This window comes from Pyxicephalus adspersus, chromosome 4, assembly GCF_032062135.1.
Source record: "Pyxicephalus adspersus chromosome 4, UCB_Pads_2.0, whole genome shotgun sequence".
Lineage (NCBI taxonomy): Eukaryota > Metazoa > Chordata > Amphibia > Anura > Pyxicephalidae > Pyxicephalus > Pyxicephalus adspersus.
In genome coordinates, this window is record NC_092861.1 from 98,866,720 (window position 1) to 98,883,870 (window position 17,151).

A 17,151-nucleotide genomic window follows, 5' to 3' on the forward strand; every position below is an offset into this window, starting at 1 on the left:
AAGTTTCTTACTAAAACACCAGCCTTTTTGGAAGAATTCACACATACTTATACATACTTATTTGATTGTTGGTGGAGACTTTATTTATTTTCCCTCCAAATCAAGATCGGATGTCTATGTGTACATCCCCTCCACCTCCTACTGTGCTGCAATGCTCAAAGTTTTTTAGGCATCTTATGAGACGTCACCAGCTGTATGACAGCCAGCGAATTCAGCACCGTACAAGTAAGCAATTTACTTTTTACTCCCCTCCTCCTTAAACCCATACTTGCTTGACTACCTATTCATCAATTTACCACTCCTGAGGAACAGTGTTTCTGCTGATATTCACCCTATTTCGTGGTCAGACCGTGCCCCGATCACGTTGAAGTTTTGTTTGCCCCCTCTAAGATTAGAGTATGTCACTGGCGGATGAATGATTTTCTTCCTAAAAACATGGACACCAAACTGTCCCTTACTGCTGGAATACAAAACTATTTTACCAAGAACAAGGGTTCAGTGGCGCACACGTCCACTCTCTGAGAGGCCCACAAGGTGGTCATTAGGGGCCATTGTGTGGCCTAGAGCTCACACCTTAAAAGGGACTCCAACCTGCAGCGTGTCCTAACGGTACAGGCACTACGGACTGTGGAGGAGAAGCCCCCTGATAGACCGTCACTTGGCCTCCTACGGGAGGTGACTTCCCTCCGATCCAAATTGAGGGCCCTGGAGCTGAGGGAGGTCAGCTGGATGATGCATCGTACTAGACAGCTTTATTACCACAAAGGCAACAAGGCAGATACACTTCTGGCATGCAAACTGAGAGATACACAATCTAGTTCCTCCCCTATGGCCATTTAAGACGAGAAGGGGATATTAAGATATGACCCATCCCAAATAGCTTACCCGTTTGAACAATACTACACCCAACTATATCACACTGTGCACCAGGCGCAGAGCTCCATGGGCTCAGCTTTACAAGCCACCTTAGACACCTATTTAGCTGAACTGAATCCCCCCCAGTTGAAGACAGAACACCTGGAGCACCTTAATAGCCCCATTACTGAAATCTCCAAGGTTATTTCTCATCCCCCTTCACATAAAGCTCCTGGCCTAGATTGTTTGCCGTATTTATATTACAAAACCTTCTTGCCAAATTTACTTCCCCAGCTAGTGGACTTATTTAATGATTTTCTCCATGGTAAACCCTTCCATGTCATGCTTCCATATTACTGTTATCCCCAAGCCGGGTAAGGATCCGATGGATTGTACTAACTACAGACCCATTGCGTTACTGAACTCAGATCTTAAAATTTACTCTTAGATTTTAGCAAACCAGTTTTCAAAATTTTTACTGTTCCTTATACACAGGGACAAAATGGGCTTCATCCCATACTGTCATGCCAGTGACAATACGTGCAGAGTAATTAATGTTATTGATATCCTTAACAAACACAAAACTCCTTCACTTTTCTTGAGTTTGGACGCGGAGAAGGCGTTTGACTGTCTCAGCTGGCCTTTCATGTTTTCTACGCTTACTAAAGTGGGGTTCTCAGGCCCCTTTGTGGGAGCAATTCGCTCCCTTTACAGTTGCCTCTTGGCCTCTTTCAAATTGCCTCATGCCTCCTCTACAATGTTTTCCATCAAAAATGGGATGCGAAAGGCTCTTCGCCCTCAGTATTGAACTACTGGCTGAGAGAGTACGCTCTAATCCCAATATTCAGGGTGTTCCAGTGAAAGGATCCCCCTAAAAACTTTTACTATATGCAGATGATGTCCTTCTCACACTTAGACAGCCCCTTACTACTCTCCCGAATTCGTGAACCGAACTAAACGCTTTTAGCATTGTTGCGGGTTATAAGCCATGCCTCTACATATACCTCCCTTGCAACTCTCAGCATTACACGATAGTTATTCCTTCATGTGAACATTCTCTGAGTTACTTGGGATCTAAGATCACAGGAGATATACAATTATTGAATAAATGGAAAGGGCACTCTCTGTCGCTTTTAGGACGCATTGCGTCTGTGAAAATGATGCTCTTGCCCAAGCTTCTATATTTATTTGAAATCTCCCAGTCCTGATTTTGACTTTGAAAAAGTTGCAGGCTGGTTTTCTGAATTTTGTTTGGGCACAAGCGTCACAGATTATCCAGATCAGTGGTCTGTACCCCCAAAGAACTGGGGGGTCTTGGGGCCCCAGACCTGGTTAAATATGTAGCAACTCACTTTGATTATTAGGTATATTTTACACTTGATGGAAAAAAGGCTACTCTCCTTTCAGGAATTAGAAGACAAATTTTACCTCCCACAAACCTCTTTTGTTGCATACTTGCAGATAAGGCAATATGTCCTTTCCCTTCAACAATTGCCCAAATTTACTACACTCACCCCTTTTGAAAGAATTTCTGCCAGTGGTCCTTATGCCAAAGGTCTTATTTCCTCCATTTATCACCTCCTCCATGTGTTTGCACAGGGGGCTTCTGGCAAATTTGCCTATATGGGCACCTGGGAAGCCATTTTGGGCTGTGCCCTAGACGGAGATGACCAATAAAAGCTCCATATGCACACTTTAAAAAGAAAACTTGTACAAAATTTTGTTCTGGTGGTATCAAATGCCAGATGTGCTGCACAGGCTGTTCCCAGCTGCAGATCCTCTTTGCTGCAGATGTGGATCCCAGCGTGGGACACTGGAGGACATTTTTCGGTTCTGTCCCACTATTTATAGCTATTGAGACAGGGCTAATAAGCTAATCATAGAAGTAACTCAGCACGGTGCCTTAATTGGGAAATTTACACTTTTTCTAGGTTGGAAAGTTTGGTAAAGTTTTTAAAGTGTGTGTCAAAAACTCTAGCTATCCCCTACTCTATTAAAATAGTACATAAATAGTCTTTCTTGATATTGTCGCTTTCCTCTTTCTGTCAGTAGGACATTGTACACAATGTATAATAAAGTGAAACCTCTCTGTAGCAGTAAATACTTGACGGGGGTTATCTCTCTCTACAAGCAGTGTTTCAACTTCCTGGGTGACAGCTTGGGTACACCTCCAGAAATCAATAGTCAAGCACTTGGTTTGGTGATCAGGCATACTGTGCTAGCTGGTGGAGAAACTCCTTCCTGATCCCTTGAGCCAATCTGATGTTCCCTGAATCAACAGTCTGTTATCTTTACTTAAAAACTTTGTAATGATCCTCTTCTCCTTTTGTAGTATCTTAATGTGAATAATTGGGAGTGAGATGATAATATAACAATAGAGAGTTCTCTATAAGGACCGTTTTTATATAGGGTAATCGTATCCCCCCTTAAAATCTCTTCTTAAGGCAGAATAATCTCTCCTTATAGCTGGGCTCCTCTATTCCTTTTATTAGTTTAGTTGCTCCAATTCCACAACATCATTTTTGTTAACTGGTGCCCAAAACTGGACTGCATATTCCAGGTGGGGTCTAACCAATGCTTTGTACAGAGACAGGATTATGTCCCAATCTCTGCAGTCTATTCCTCTTTTAAAAAAATAATGTACTTTAGATATCGCAGCTTGGCATTGCATGCTATTTTTAAGTCTATGATCTTCCCAAACTCCAGATTCTTTTCCATTTTTGACTCATCCAAATACATTCCCCCTAGACAGTATGAAGTATGCATGTTGTTTGCCCCCAAGTGTATTACTTTTTGTTTATCAGTATTAAATGTTTTTTGCCACTTGGCTGCCCAATCAAACAGTACATCCAGATCTGTTTGTAGATAGACATTCTATATGGACGTAATTCTATTACATAGTTTGGTGTCATCAGCAAACATAGAAACGGTACTTTTATTTCCAAACTCTATATCATTTATAAAGATGTTAAACAGTAAAGGTCCCAACACTGAACCCTGGAGTACACAACTAACAACCTTAGACCATTCAGAGTATGAATCACTACTCTCTGGATGCAGTCTTTAAGCTAGTTCTCTATGCATTTACAGATTGAATTTTCTAAACATATAGTACACTATATCAACTGCATCTCCACTGTCTACCTTTATACTTCCTTATAAAAAGAGAGTAGATTTTGTTTGACAACTTTGGTCTTTCTTGAATTCATGCCGACTATCACTTATATTATTTTCTAGCAGAAACTCTTCTATGTGCTTTTTAACCTCCCTAGCGGTAGTCCCGAGTGTGGCTCGGGGTGAATTATCTATACCAAAAGCGGAAACCTCGAGCCACGCTCGGGGTGTAATTGCCAGGGAGTTTAAAAAGCTTACCTGCTAAGCGGTGCCTGCGGTGTCCTCCAGCGGTGCCTGCGGTGTCCTCCAGCGGTGCCTGCGGTGTCCTCCAGCGGTGCCCTCGGCTTCCTCCAGCGGTGCCCTCGGCTTCCTCCAGCTGTGCCCGTGGCATCCTCTAGAGATGCCCAGCATCGTCCTCCCCTTGTGATTCCGGCCAGGTATCTGTGTAACCTGGCGATGCCTGTCCGGCATCTGCGTCCCCAGCGTGTGAACACGGGGCCAGGGGAAGTAGATGCCGGCTAGGCATCTGTGTGTGAGGTGTGGCTGGGGGGCGGCATTGTGTAGCTGGGAGGTGGGACCAGGTGGGAAATTTAAAATACCAAGTATTTTTAAATGTACTGCTTTTACATTAAAATACTTAAGATGCATACCACCAGGAAGGTTAATCAAATTCTCTAGGATTTTTCCAGCTATAGGAGGTAAACTTGGCAGTCTATAGTTACTTGATAATGACTGGTATATGGTCTTTTTTCAAAGATAGGAACCACATTGGCCTTATGCCAATCAATTGGTACCATGCCTGTGAATAAAAGTCTCTAAAATTAGAAACAATGGCTTTGAAATAACTTATCTCAGCTCTTTGAGAACACATGGAATGTAATCCATCATGTCCTGGTGCTTTGTCAAATTTAATTTTATCCAACTGTTTTTCAATCATATTATTTTTGAGCCATTTTGGCTCCTTTAAAGCAGACCTATCACCACAATTTGTGGTGTGTTTTTTTTTGTTTTTCATTAAGAGACTTTTTTTAAAAAAAAAAATAAAAAGGCAAAGCTCCTCTACTTCTGTCTTTATATCCACAGCAGTAAAGACTGAATGGGAGTGCAGAGCCTTTAAGATGCTTTACAAATCCCAGGAGGCTTGGGACTTTTCTATCAGATGCCAATCTCATGCATGCGCAATGGGATCAGCACTTTTTTTCTCAATACAACAGCCTACATGGCCCTTCCTCCACACCATGATGACCGGGGACCAAATGGATGAGAGCTTCAGGGAGATTGACAGATTTTTTTCAAGTAAAGGTAAGTGTCAGTTTTTTATCAGTCATTATCTCAATGGTCAGGGCCGACCACTTGCAGTGTTACAGCACCAGGAAACTGAGCGCAGCGGCAAAACCCCACGGAACTGATAGACAAACTCAGGGCCAAACTGGGTCCCACAGATAGGAGGCTGGCGAATCCCTCTGCTCGTGGGGGTAAGTATCCATTTGGTCCGGAGAGCCCTGTGTGTCGGTTCTGCTCGTCTGCTCATTCCCTTGCCACATAGCAGGGGAATGAGCCCACGCCACCTTGGAGGTTGGTGAGGGATCTGACTGAGCTTCCACAATATAAGCCCGTATAGAGGGGTAATCCGTAAAGAGCTGCAATGCTGGGGTGGGGGGAAGCCTCCCCACTCTCGTCTTGCGTGCTTTGCCCATGGATGGCGCAGAAGAAGCCCGGATTGATACAGATTGTGGCCGGCTGACAGAGCACATGATCTATGCAGCCATTTCTCGTGCCCGCCAAGCCACGCCTTTCAAAGTTTGACTTTTAATGGCAACCAGGTGGATAAGCAAATGCAAACCGTGTATTTAAAAAGTGGTGAACAGAATGTACATTTTTATTGATGAATGTACATTTACAAACCTGTACACTTGTACTTAAAGTACAGGTGGTGAGCATTTTTAAGACCTCAGTCCTTTACCTAATTTATTAAAGCTCTCCAAGGCTGGAGAAGATACACTTTCATCAGTGAACCTGCGTGATCCAAAAAACATGAAATGGATTTGTTAAGTCATTTGCTATTTTGCTGGAGAGTCATTTGCTAATTGGCAAATATTTTCAATCCTAGACCAAATCCATTGCAGGTTTGCTGGATTACCAAGCTTTGGGGAGTTTTTTAAATTCAGGTCCTATGAAAAGTTCAGTTTAAAGTAAATGCTTTATTGTTTACATTATTTAATTATGCTTTCAGTATTTATTTTAATTTCAATTTGTATGTTTTGTTTAACACGTAGTTGGTGGGACGTTTTATTACCTAAATGCAAAGTAAGGCAGATGGCACAATGCTCTCTAGTGCCTTTATTGACATGCAAGGATTTATTGTAGGTTAGGGCCATTGCCTTTCTGTCTGTAAGAAAAAGCCAAACTAACACAATTTGTGCATGTGTGTATATTGCACATCATTTTTTTTATGTTTATTTAGGAGGCATTCTCAATGAAGAAATAGATAGCTCATTTAATGTAAGGTATGGTATTAAATTTTTTTATTTCATTTTTCTTAAGCTTAAACAATAGCAAAATTAGTGGTTTGTATAAAGGAGAGAAATAAAATGTAGACATGACCACTTTTTTTCTAGCCTTAGTGCAGCACGTGACCCATTAGATAAAGAAATGTACTCTGTGAGTAATCAGGAACTTGCTCTCAAGAGGTAAGTCAACTATTTTACAAACTTACATAAAACATAATATTCTAGAGCAGGGCTGCCCACACTTTTTTTTGTGAGCTATTTTTAAAATGATCTACCAACAATAAAAATGCTATACATATATTTATTTGTATATATACCGAGTATGACACAGAAGTGACTAAAGCTAATGAGAAATTGAATCACAGAACATTGCACAGACATTGCACTACAAGACTATTGTGACAGGAAAGCTACAGTTCACCTTTTATAGAAGAATGACGTGCTGAAAAAGAAAAAGAACTGCTAATCTGTACAAAGGTATCTTGATAGCTGAACCCTGACATGGAGCCTGAACTGACTGGGCCAACCAGCACTGCTCACCTCAAACTTCCCTCCTGCCCTCTCTGTCTCCCTCCCCACTGTTATACGAGCCTTCTCACGCATGCACGCACTGAAATACGTCAATAGAGATGCTGGGGATGTCAAGCAGGGCTGCTTGTAAACAGCAGGGAGGGGTAGGGCAGGGCTCCGCGAAATGCGTTGCCTTTGCGATCGACCAGTAGATCGCGATCAACGTTTTGGGCACCCCTGTTTAAGAGTATCCTCAATTTACATTTCCCCCCATAAAATAGATCGATGGTCCTGATTTGAAAAGGTTTAACACAAACACACGCAGGTTAATATTAAGTTTCTTCCACCATCTGTAGCTATTGGGTAGCTCAGGCTCCACCTGCAATCTGCTAAGCCACTTTTTTGGAACACTTGCCAAACATTATAAAGCAGTGAATCTGATATGTCCATTGAATCATTCCGTGGTGTAAAATCAATTACTTCTATTGAAACACATGCACCTGGAAAAATACTTAGTAACCTATATGTAGCCACAAATCAATTAATTCTATAAAGAAACCGAACATCCTAAAAACCTTGAGAAGTTACATAGTAAATTCACCAAAAATACATTTTATATGAAATTCTGTTCTTTTGAATTCTATTTAATTAATACTTTCTCTGTGTTTAGGTTACAGTCTTTTAATGCCTTACTGACTGCCTTAGAAATTGTTTCAACCCAGCATCTGTGAGTAAAAGAAAAATGCTTTTTATTATTATTGTTTGGGGAAAAAACAAAATGTTTTTTTTTTTCCCTAAATGTGCAATGTTTTTAAAGAACTAACCATAATGTGACCTTTCATTGAACAGAATGAATATAGGCAGTGCCTTGGCAAAGAGCGAGATAGTGACTAGTGTTGGTCGAAAAGCTCACTATTCGATTCGACTGCTCTTCGGTTGAATAATGCATAATTATTCAGGTGATCGAACGTCGAATTCGAACTCTATTAAAGTCAGTGGGGGTAAAATTTGGGTTGTTTTTCTGGACTGTGTAGAGCTTTTACAGCCTATAAATATATAATAAAAAAGACATGTCAAGACTCCCCCAGCTCTGCACAACACTGGACAAGTAAAAAAAAAAAAAATGAAGTCTTTTTTCAGTTTCTGGCAAGGCCATTTTATGGGGCGGTCAAGGGAACATGCCAGATTTTATACGGTCTCCGAGTAGAGGCAGAGAGGGGCACGAGGGGGTTCCTCTGGTCCAAAAATTAACCACCAGGTTTCACCGCTCCGTTACAAGCCATACACAGGCTTCAGAGTACAGGCGGAGGTCTCTGAGGGGGGTCTTTCAGTCAAAAAATTAGCCAGCTAGACAGCTCTGTTATAAGTTACAGGTGGCAGCAGCAGGAGGAGGAGGTGGTGGGCACTGAGACTGAGCGGAGACCGCATTGGTAACTGGCATCCAGAGCTGGGTGTAGTGCATCATCAATGCCACCTAGATGGCTGTAATGCCATATTTATGAATGGAGTACTGACAGGTGGCAACAGCAGGAGGAGGAGGCGGTGGGCCCTGGGACAGATCGTGGACAGCATTGGTAACTGGCATCCAGAGATGGGTACTGGGCAGGCGGCATCAGTTACAGCATGAGGAGGACGCGATGGGCCCTGAGAAGGAGCAAGGACGGCATTAGAGGTTAAGGCCATCACCTATATGGACAGTGTAGAAGCTGTAGCTATTGGAGACATGAATAGATGAACGAGATTCCAATCTGTCCCTACCTACTATTTAGCACAACCACATGAAACGGAATGGGCTTGGCGGAATCAGCGGGGAAAGAACACCCTGTTGAGCTTGAATTTTGAGGCAGTGGGCAGGAGGCAGCAGTAAGACTAGGAGGACATGTTGCATATCACCAGCCATTTGGGGCTCAGCACCTCGGTGAGCCGAATAAACAGGTGGTCCAGGTTGGTTTTGTACATTTGCAGTGATTGCTCATGATACCTGATAACATCCTATATACACGAGTTGATGATGACAACTTCAGGCTGAGGTCCATGTTGGATGTTGGCCAGCACGCTCTATATGTACTCCGAAGAAACACAGGTCAGGAAATAGAACCGTACAAGTTGGTGGTCAGTTCTGTAATGACGCACTTGGCGGTAAATTGTGGCATTGTGCATTTCACACAGAGATCCCCACACATGTCGTCTGCATGACATCTCACTCTTCCCTTTCAGCTGCTTCTCAGTCTTTGAATGCCACTCAGTCTTTGAATGGAGTCTCCCAGGACGGCCACATACTTCTTGTGGAGAAGTCTCCGGACGTGTGCTGAGCCAATAACTTCATGGCTTAATGTGGTCATCCAGGATCTCTCGGTTTCCGTTAAATAGACCGGTGTCTCCCATTTCATCCCCCCAACATATACAGAGGGACTGCTGTCCCAGTTCCGGGGTAAGAAATTCAGAGAAATTCAGTCCGATAAAACGTGGTACGAATGGATGAAGCAGAAGACGTGGCCTTCTACATTCAATCAAAAATTTCAGATTACACACTTGCATTACACACTTCGGGGTGTCATTAAAGATGCACTACACCCAGCTCTAGATGCCAGTTACTAATGCCTTCCACACTCCGTCTCAGGGCCTGCTATAGAGTGAAAGCACATGAAAGGGAACAGGGCTTGGCGGAATCAGCGGGGAAAGAAAACCCTGTTGAGCTTGAGTCTAGTCTGGCATCTAGAGCTGGGTACTGGGCAGTGGGCAGGCGGCAGCAGTAATAGCAGGAAGAGTAGGTGGTGGGCCCTGATTAGTGTGGATGGCATTGTAACTGACATCTAGAGCAGGGTACTGGGCAGGTGGCAACATCAGTAACAGCAGAAGAAGGAGGCGGTGGGCCCTGAGATGAAGTTTGGACGGCATTAGTAACTGGCATCTAGAGTTGGGTACTGGGCAGGCGGCAGCATTAGTTAAAGCAAGAGGAGGAGGCGGTGGGCCCTGAGAAGTGTGGATGGCATTGTTAACTGTCATCTAGAGCTGGGTACTGGGAGGAGCAGACGTTGGGCCCTGAGACGGAGCAAGGACGGCATTATTGTTTGAGGCCATCACCTATATGGACAGTGTAGAAGCTGTAGCTAGTGGAGACATTACTTTGTAGGGGACAGCCTTTTCCTATCTGCTCGCTGTAACTTTCTAAAATGCTGCATAAACAGCGTTGTTAACTGGCTGGGTACTGAGTACTGGGAAGGTGGCAGCAGTAACAGCAGGAGGAAGAGGTGGTGGGCTCCGAGACAAAGTGTGGACGGCATTAGTAACTGGCACCAGTTGGGTACTGGGCAGCAGCAGTAACAGCATGAGGAGGAGGCATATAGCACGGAGACAGAGTGTGGACAACATTATTAATTGGCATCTAGAGTTGGGTACTAGGCAGGCAGCAGCAGTAACAGCATGATTCGAAGGCGGTGGGCCCTGGGAAGAAGTGTGGACGACATAAGTGTCTGGCATCTAGAGTTTGGTACTGGGCAGGCGGCAGCATCATTTACAGCAGGAGGAGGCGGTGGGCTCTCAGACGGAGTGTGGACGGCATTAGTATCTGGCATCTAGAGTTTGGTACTGGGCAGGCGGCAACATCATTTACAGCAGGAGGAGGAGGCGATGGGCTCTGGGACGGAGTGTGGATGGCATTAGTTTCTGGCATCTACAGTCGGGTACTAGGAAGGCGGCAGCATCATTCACAGCAGGAAGAGGAGGCAGTGGGCTCTGAGAGGGAGTATGGATAGCATTATTACCTGGCATCTAGAGTTTGGTAATGGGCAGGTGGCAGCATCATTTACAGCAGGAGGAGGAGGAGGAGGCGGTGGGCTCTGAGACGGAGTGTGGACGGCATTAGTATTTTGCATCTAACGTCGGGTACTGGACAGGCGGCAGCATCATTCACAGCAGGAGGAGGAGGCTGTGGGCTCCGAGACGGAGTGTGAACAGCATTAGTTTCTTGCATCTAGAGTTGGGTACTGGGAAGGTGGCAGCAGTAACAGGAGGCGGTGGGCCCTGTGACGGAGCGTGGACCGCATTGGGAGGTTGAGGCCATCTCCTCTATGGACAGTGTAGAAGCTGTAGGTAATTGAGACATGAATGGATTAACGAAAATCCATACCTACTATCTAGTGAAACCACATAAAAGGGAACGGGCTTGGTGGAATCCGCAGGGAAATGCATAATTTTTTTGTCATTTGTGGATATCTAGCAAGTGCTATCACAGTTAAATATCTGTATTTGTTTCACATACATACATACATACATACATTTTTATGGGTTTTAGGATACATACCAAGTGCTATCAGAATAAAATATCTGTATTTTTTGGAGAAAAATATATGATTTTTTTATGGCCTTTTGGATAGATACCAACTACCAAGTGCTATCAGAATTAAATATCTGTATTGTTTGTAGAGCAATACATCAATTTTTATGGCTTTAGGCATATATAGCAAAGTGGGATCAGAACTAAAGATCTGTATTTTTTGTAGAGAAATATAGAATTTTTTATGGTCTTTTGGATCGATACCAAGTGCTATCAGAATAAAATATCTAGATTTTTGGGAGAGAAATAAAGAAATTTTTATGGCTTTGGAGATATATAGCAAAGTGGGATCAGAATGAATTTGGAGAGAAATACTGAATTTTTTATGGGTTTTTGGATAAATACCAAGTGCTATCATAATAAAATATCCATATTTTTTTTTACAGAAATTAAGTTTTTTGTGATAGATTGCAAGAGGAATCCTAAATTATACCTCTTGTAATATATCACAAAAGACAGAAAAAATTATATATTTATCTATAAAAAATACAGATATTTCATTCTGATAGCACTTAGTATCAATCCAAAAACCCATAAAATTTTCTTTATTTCTGTAAAAAAAAATACAGATATTGAATTCTAATCCCACTTGCTATCTATCTAAATAGCCATAAAAAAATCTGTATTCTCTCTAAAAAAAAAATACTGATATTTAATTAAATATCTGTATTTTTTGGAGAGAAATACATACATTTTTATGGCTTTTTTGATAGATGGCAAGTTGTAGCCTGAATAAATATCTGTAATTTTTTTTTACAGAAATACAGAAATGTTGCTGTTTATTTTGATAGATTGAAAGTGATATCAGAATGAAATATCTGTATTTTGTTTACATAAATACAGAATTTTTTATGGATTTTTTTATAGATAGCAATTGGTATCAGAATGAAATATCTGTATTTTTTTTTACAGAAATACATAATTTTTTTCTGTTTATTTTGATAGATTGCATGAGTTATCATAATTTATGCTAACTTTTGCAATCTATCAAAATAAACAGAAAATTTTCTGTATTTCTGTAAAAAATTACAGATATTTAATTCTGATACCACTTGCTATCTATCAAAAAAGCCATAAAAATTCTGTATTTCTGTAAAAAAAATATACAGAAATTTAATTGTGATACCAATTGCAATCTATCAAAATAAACAGAAACATTTCTGTATTTCTGTAAAAAAAAATTAGATATTTATTTTTGATACAACTTGCTATCTATCCAAAAGGACAGAAATGTATGTATTTCTCTACTAAAAATACAAATATTTAATTATGAATCGCACAGCTCCATTACAAGTGATATAGGCCTCAAAGTAGATAGATGCAGAGGGCCCTGAGGGAGGTGCTCGGTAAAACAAATTAGCCAGTTACACAGCTCCATTGCAAGGTATAGACCTCAGAGACAGAGTAGAGGTAGAGGGCCACTAGGGGGAGGAGTAGAAGGACATCCCAAAGGCTGTGAACGTGCTCTTCCCATCAAGGTGTCTGTGCAGCAGTTGACGACTTATCAGTACACTCTGCAGAGGGGATGTTGAAGTCATTGCCGATCCAAGCCTTATTCATTTTAATAAAAGTGATTCGGTCAACATTTTCTGCGGAGAGCCGAATCCATTTGTCACTCACTACGCCCCAAGCTGCACTGAACGCTCTTTCAGATAACACACTTGCGGCTGGGCAGGCAAGGATCTGAATGGCATGTTCTGCTAGCTCCGGCCACTGCTCAAGCTTGGATACCCAGTAGCCCAGTGGGTCCTAGCTTTGAAGGTTGCAGATGTCCCATGCAGAGCTCAGGTATTCCTGCACCATGACTGAGTACCACTGCTGTGTGTCATTCGCAATTGCTGCACGACTGGCACCTCGCTTCCACTGAAAAAAAGCCTGCATAGTTTGGCTTAGATGACCTCTACTGCTGCTGCCACCCATGCCCCTTAAAGCAGTTGTTTGGCTCCCATGGCTGGTGGAACTGCTATAGAGATCGCTGCTGCTGACGCCGCCGCGGCCGCCGCCACGGCTGCCAGCCGGAAAGGCTGAGCACAAGTCCCTTACAGGCACTTCTTGGTAGTGCTGCATTTTAGGTCCCCTGTATTGGGGCAAGAAGAGTTGTTGTATCTCAGGCTTGTAACGTGGATCCAGTAATGTAGCAATCCAATAGTCGTCAGTCTTTGTTTTTATATGTTGTATGCATGGATCTTTGGTTATGCACTCCTGCATGAAGGCTGTCATGTGGCTCAATCTACCCATAGCTGAGGTAGTTCTGGACCCACACTCCTGTGGGTCGAACAGCAGCACAGGGTTGTGTCCTCCTCCTCCTCCGCCTGGTCACGGAACATGCCGCCTTGTGTTTGGGTGGATGGATGCCATGTACCCTCAATATCCTCCTCTGCCCCTTTCCTCCCCTTCTCCCATGCCTGCAATGTCCTCATTCCCTTCCACCTCCTCCTCTTCCTGGATTTGTGGTGCACTATGCCTAGTAGGCACACATGTCCGAGGTGATGTTTGAAACGTCATCTCTTGATGCAGCGTCCGCTCTGTGTCGTGTCCGAGATTCACCATCATCTGTTCCAGCAGGCACGTAATACACCACCACTTTCTGTTGTTCAGCCAGCCGCTGCAGCATGTGACTTTCCAGCCGCTGATGAAGAACTAGGAGGAACAGGTGTATCATGGACTGTTTGGGACACCTGTAAGGCCTGTGTCTGAGACTGGGATGAAGAGGGGGTACAATCACTTGACCCAGGCTGGGTCATGTACTCCACTACGTATTGTTCATGATGTGGCAATAATGGACGCCCACCACCAACAGCAGCGAAGCTGCTTTTGTTCTTGGGTCTGCAGCTAAAAACAAACTCATACTGCTTTGCTTGCCACCGCTGCCAAAGCTGCCCTTTCTTCTTTGGCCAGACATTGTAGAAATGTTTTTGTGTGGCTTGACATATATACTGCAGTATACACTGCGTCTGTGTGTCTGTCTCTCAGTACAAGTGTGATACTGTGCACGCACGCAGTCAGCGAGGGGACCCTGCCTCTGGCTGCGTGTATGTAACACACTGACTGACTGACTATCTATCTATCTATCTATCTATCTATCTATCTATCTATCTATCAATGTATTTTGTCACTATCTGAGTACAGTAAATTTCAGGACTGCACCAATACAGTACAATCCAACAATCTATTTGACTAATAGTGTGAGTGTGACACAGTCTAACAAAGTAAAGCACTTTTATTCACTTTGACAAAGCAAGCCAAGCAGCACAGAAAGGTTGTGATGCTAGCAAATCTCTGTCAGGAGAGGCCTTATATAGGCCAATTACTGCCTGTGTGGCATGCAGTGACAGACAGCCAATCGGCTGCCTGCCACCTAGGCATCATGGGGGAGGTCCCTGGGCATTGTGGGAGGGTCAAATTCGGGGCTTCATATCCAGCAAAATTCGGGGTCAGGTTCACACGAATTAGAACGGTCATATTCGGGTAGAACATTAGGACGACCTGAATTCGAACAACAACACTAGTAGTGACAGTTAGTGTAGTGGCACAGATCGGGCAATGCATGCTGAGACCGTGATTGTTGTAGCAAACATCAGCTCACTGATAGCGAGTGTGTCATGTGCTTTTATTTAAATTAGGAATACTATTTTCTGAATATTCTTATATTTTCCTGACAAGGACCACACTGTGGATGAACTTTTGAGCTTAAGATGGGCCAATTTGTTTAAGCAGCTTTTCTGACCACACAAGATGGTGTTAAAGAGGGAAAAAATATGACCATAAATGGCTCCCTGAATACCACCAATTCATGTAACAGTTTAAATTCTGAGGCACGTTCAGACACTTTTAATTGATGCTTTTCTATGGAATTGTAAACAAGATAGGTGAAAAATTGATCACTGTTGTGTCGTCTGTAAAGTGCCCCTTTCACCCTCCTGTAATTCTTTTTTTTTTTCAATAAATTTTTATTCAATAAAATTGAAAATGTGAATTGTACACAATTGATTACATACAGAAAAGAACAAAGAGTTTTTACTCATTTCATACTCTTGTGTGAATATACAGTATGGTGTATTTTCAAAGTTACTTGACAAAATAGGATAGAGATACATATGGAACACTTTGATCATGCTCACTTTTCTGATCAACCACTTCTGTTTATGGCAACTTTCAGAATTTTAAATAATAAATAAATATACAGTCTAGAAAAAATTGCCTTTAGAATCCTAGTGTCCGATTTTAATTGCTTGATGCAATAGAAAAGGAAGGGGACCTCTGATGGTGAGGATGTTGCGCCGCTAGTTACTGCCTCAGAGGTGGTGGTCGTTGGTGCACCAAGGTGGGCAAAACAGGGAACCAAATCACAAAGCAGAAACATAGCTGAAGGCCGGGGTCGAGGCAGGCAGCAAGCAAAAGAGGTCAAGTCACACGCCAGGGGTCAATTACCAGGCATCCAGGAGACAGACACCAGTGACACAGGGGCCACTGCGGGCACAGGGAACACAGGAGACACAGGGAGCAACAGGAGGCACAGGTGATATTCACATAGAGGAACACTGGAACAGCACAAAGAAGTTGGCTTGGATCCAACAGACTGGACAACGAGGGTAACGCAGAAGCTGGACAGAAGAAACACTGAATTAGCAAACAGGTGTACAGGAACTAGCTCAACAGAACTAGGGGCTCGGCATCAGTGGAGACACCGTGCACGAACACAGAGAGCAGTGTGTGAGCTAGCTAAAAAGCGAGGGATGGTTAAGAGGCTATTTTTTAAATGGCCAGCGAATTGGAAGGAACTGGTAAAGCTTGGCTTTAACAGACCCACACCCAGAGTCAGAACTGCCCGAATGCACAGGAGAGAGGCCTCTGCACTTTAGTGAGGAATAGGTAAGTGTGACAATATATATATAATTTTTTTTTTAACCTGAAAATGCCATTAAAAAAAGAGTCAGTTTATACCGGGGCCACTAGATCAGTGAATTTCAGCCACTGTGCCGCAGCACACTAGTGTGCCGTGAGAAATCTTCAGGTGTCGGGTGGATTGCCATGGCTACGCGAGTTGATCACGGAGCCCTGGCTCAGTTCTGGCTCCGCCCACTTATGTCAGCAAGGGTTGGCAAAGTTCCTTGCTTGTGGTAGCACAGGACCCGTAATGTGACAAAGGAATACAGAGGCTGCTCTCCCTCTCTGCTCACTCTCTCGTTGGGTGAGTCATATTGCACCTTAGCTAGAACTTCTTTTTATGTATATTCTTAGAAATTGAAGGCATTTACTTGGTTTTTTTCCCTTTATCCAGTATCTTGATTTCTAGTGGTTGTTAAAATTCTAACTTTCAGGGAATCTAAAAATACATTCTTTTTTTGTAGAGTGGCTGCTACATGTCACTTGACAAATATTTGACAAAGGTTTTAAAGCTGACCCATTTTTTTTCTAGCATTTTTGCTCAGATCAATATTTGGGTATAACTTGTTACTGGGTACTGAAGAAACCATGCACCGTTCCAGAATATACCTAAATAGAATCGAGATTTACATTCCATTAATGGACAAGAATAAAGAGTGCAAACATATACCTACTAAAATTTGACACAGTTTGCACAAAATGTGTTGCACTCCATTATTTTAGTTTAGCAGGTTTTAGCAAGTCCTGTGTAACAAATAGAAAAAGAAAAGGTGACAAACATAGTCATATGTGTATATATATGTGTGTGTGTGTGTGTGTGTGTGTGTATGTATGTATGTATGTGTGTATATATATATATATATATATATATATATATATATATATATATATATATATATATATATATTGCATTTAATTTCCTTTTCTTTTTCTATTAAA

At 42.5% G+C, this 17,151-nt stretch overlaps 1 protein-coding gene and 1 long non-coding RNA gene across 2 annotated transcripts in view; both read left to right on the top strand.

Annotated features, from left to right (window-relative positions):
• LOC140330106 (uncharacterized) overlaps nucleotides 1-17,151 on the top strand; it is a 690,842-nt gene that overhangs the window by 460,855 nt on the left and 212,836 nt on the right. The gene's annotated exons all lie outside the window — the stretch shown is intronic.
• Nucleotides 1-17,151, top strand: part of LOC140329057 (centromere protein H-like) — a 42,750-nt gene that overhangs the window by 11,841 nt on the left and 13,758 nt on the right. Inside the window, exons 4-6 of the mRNA XM_072409119.1 lie at nucleotides 6,434-6,476; nucleotides 6,588-6,659; nucleotides 7,660-7,716. Of these exons, the coding sequence (XP_072265220.1) occupies nucleotides 6,434-6,476; nucleotides 6,588-6,659; nucleotides 7,660-7,716 (172 nt within the window). The remainder of the gene's footprint in view (nucleotides 1-6,433; nucleotides 6,477-6,587; nucleotides 6,660-7,659; nucleotides 7,717-17,151) is intronic.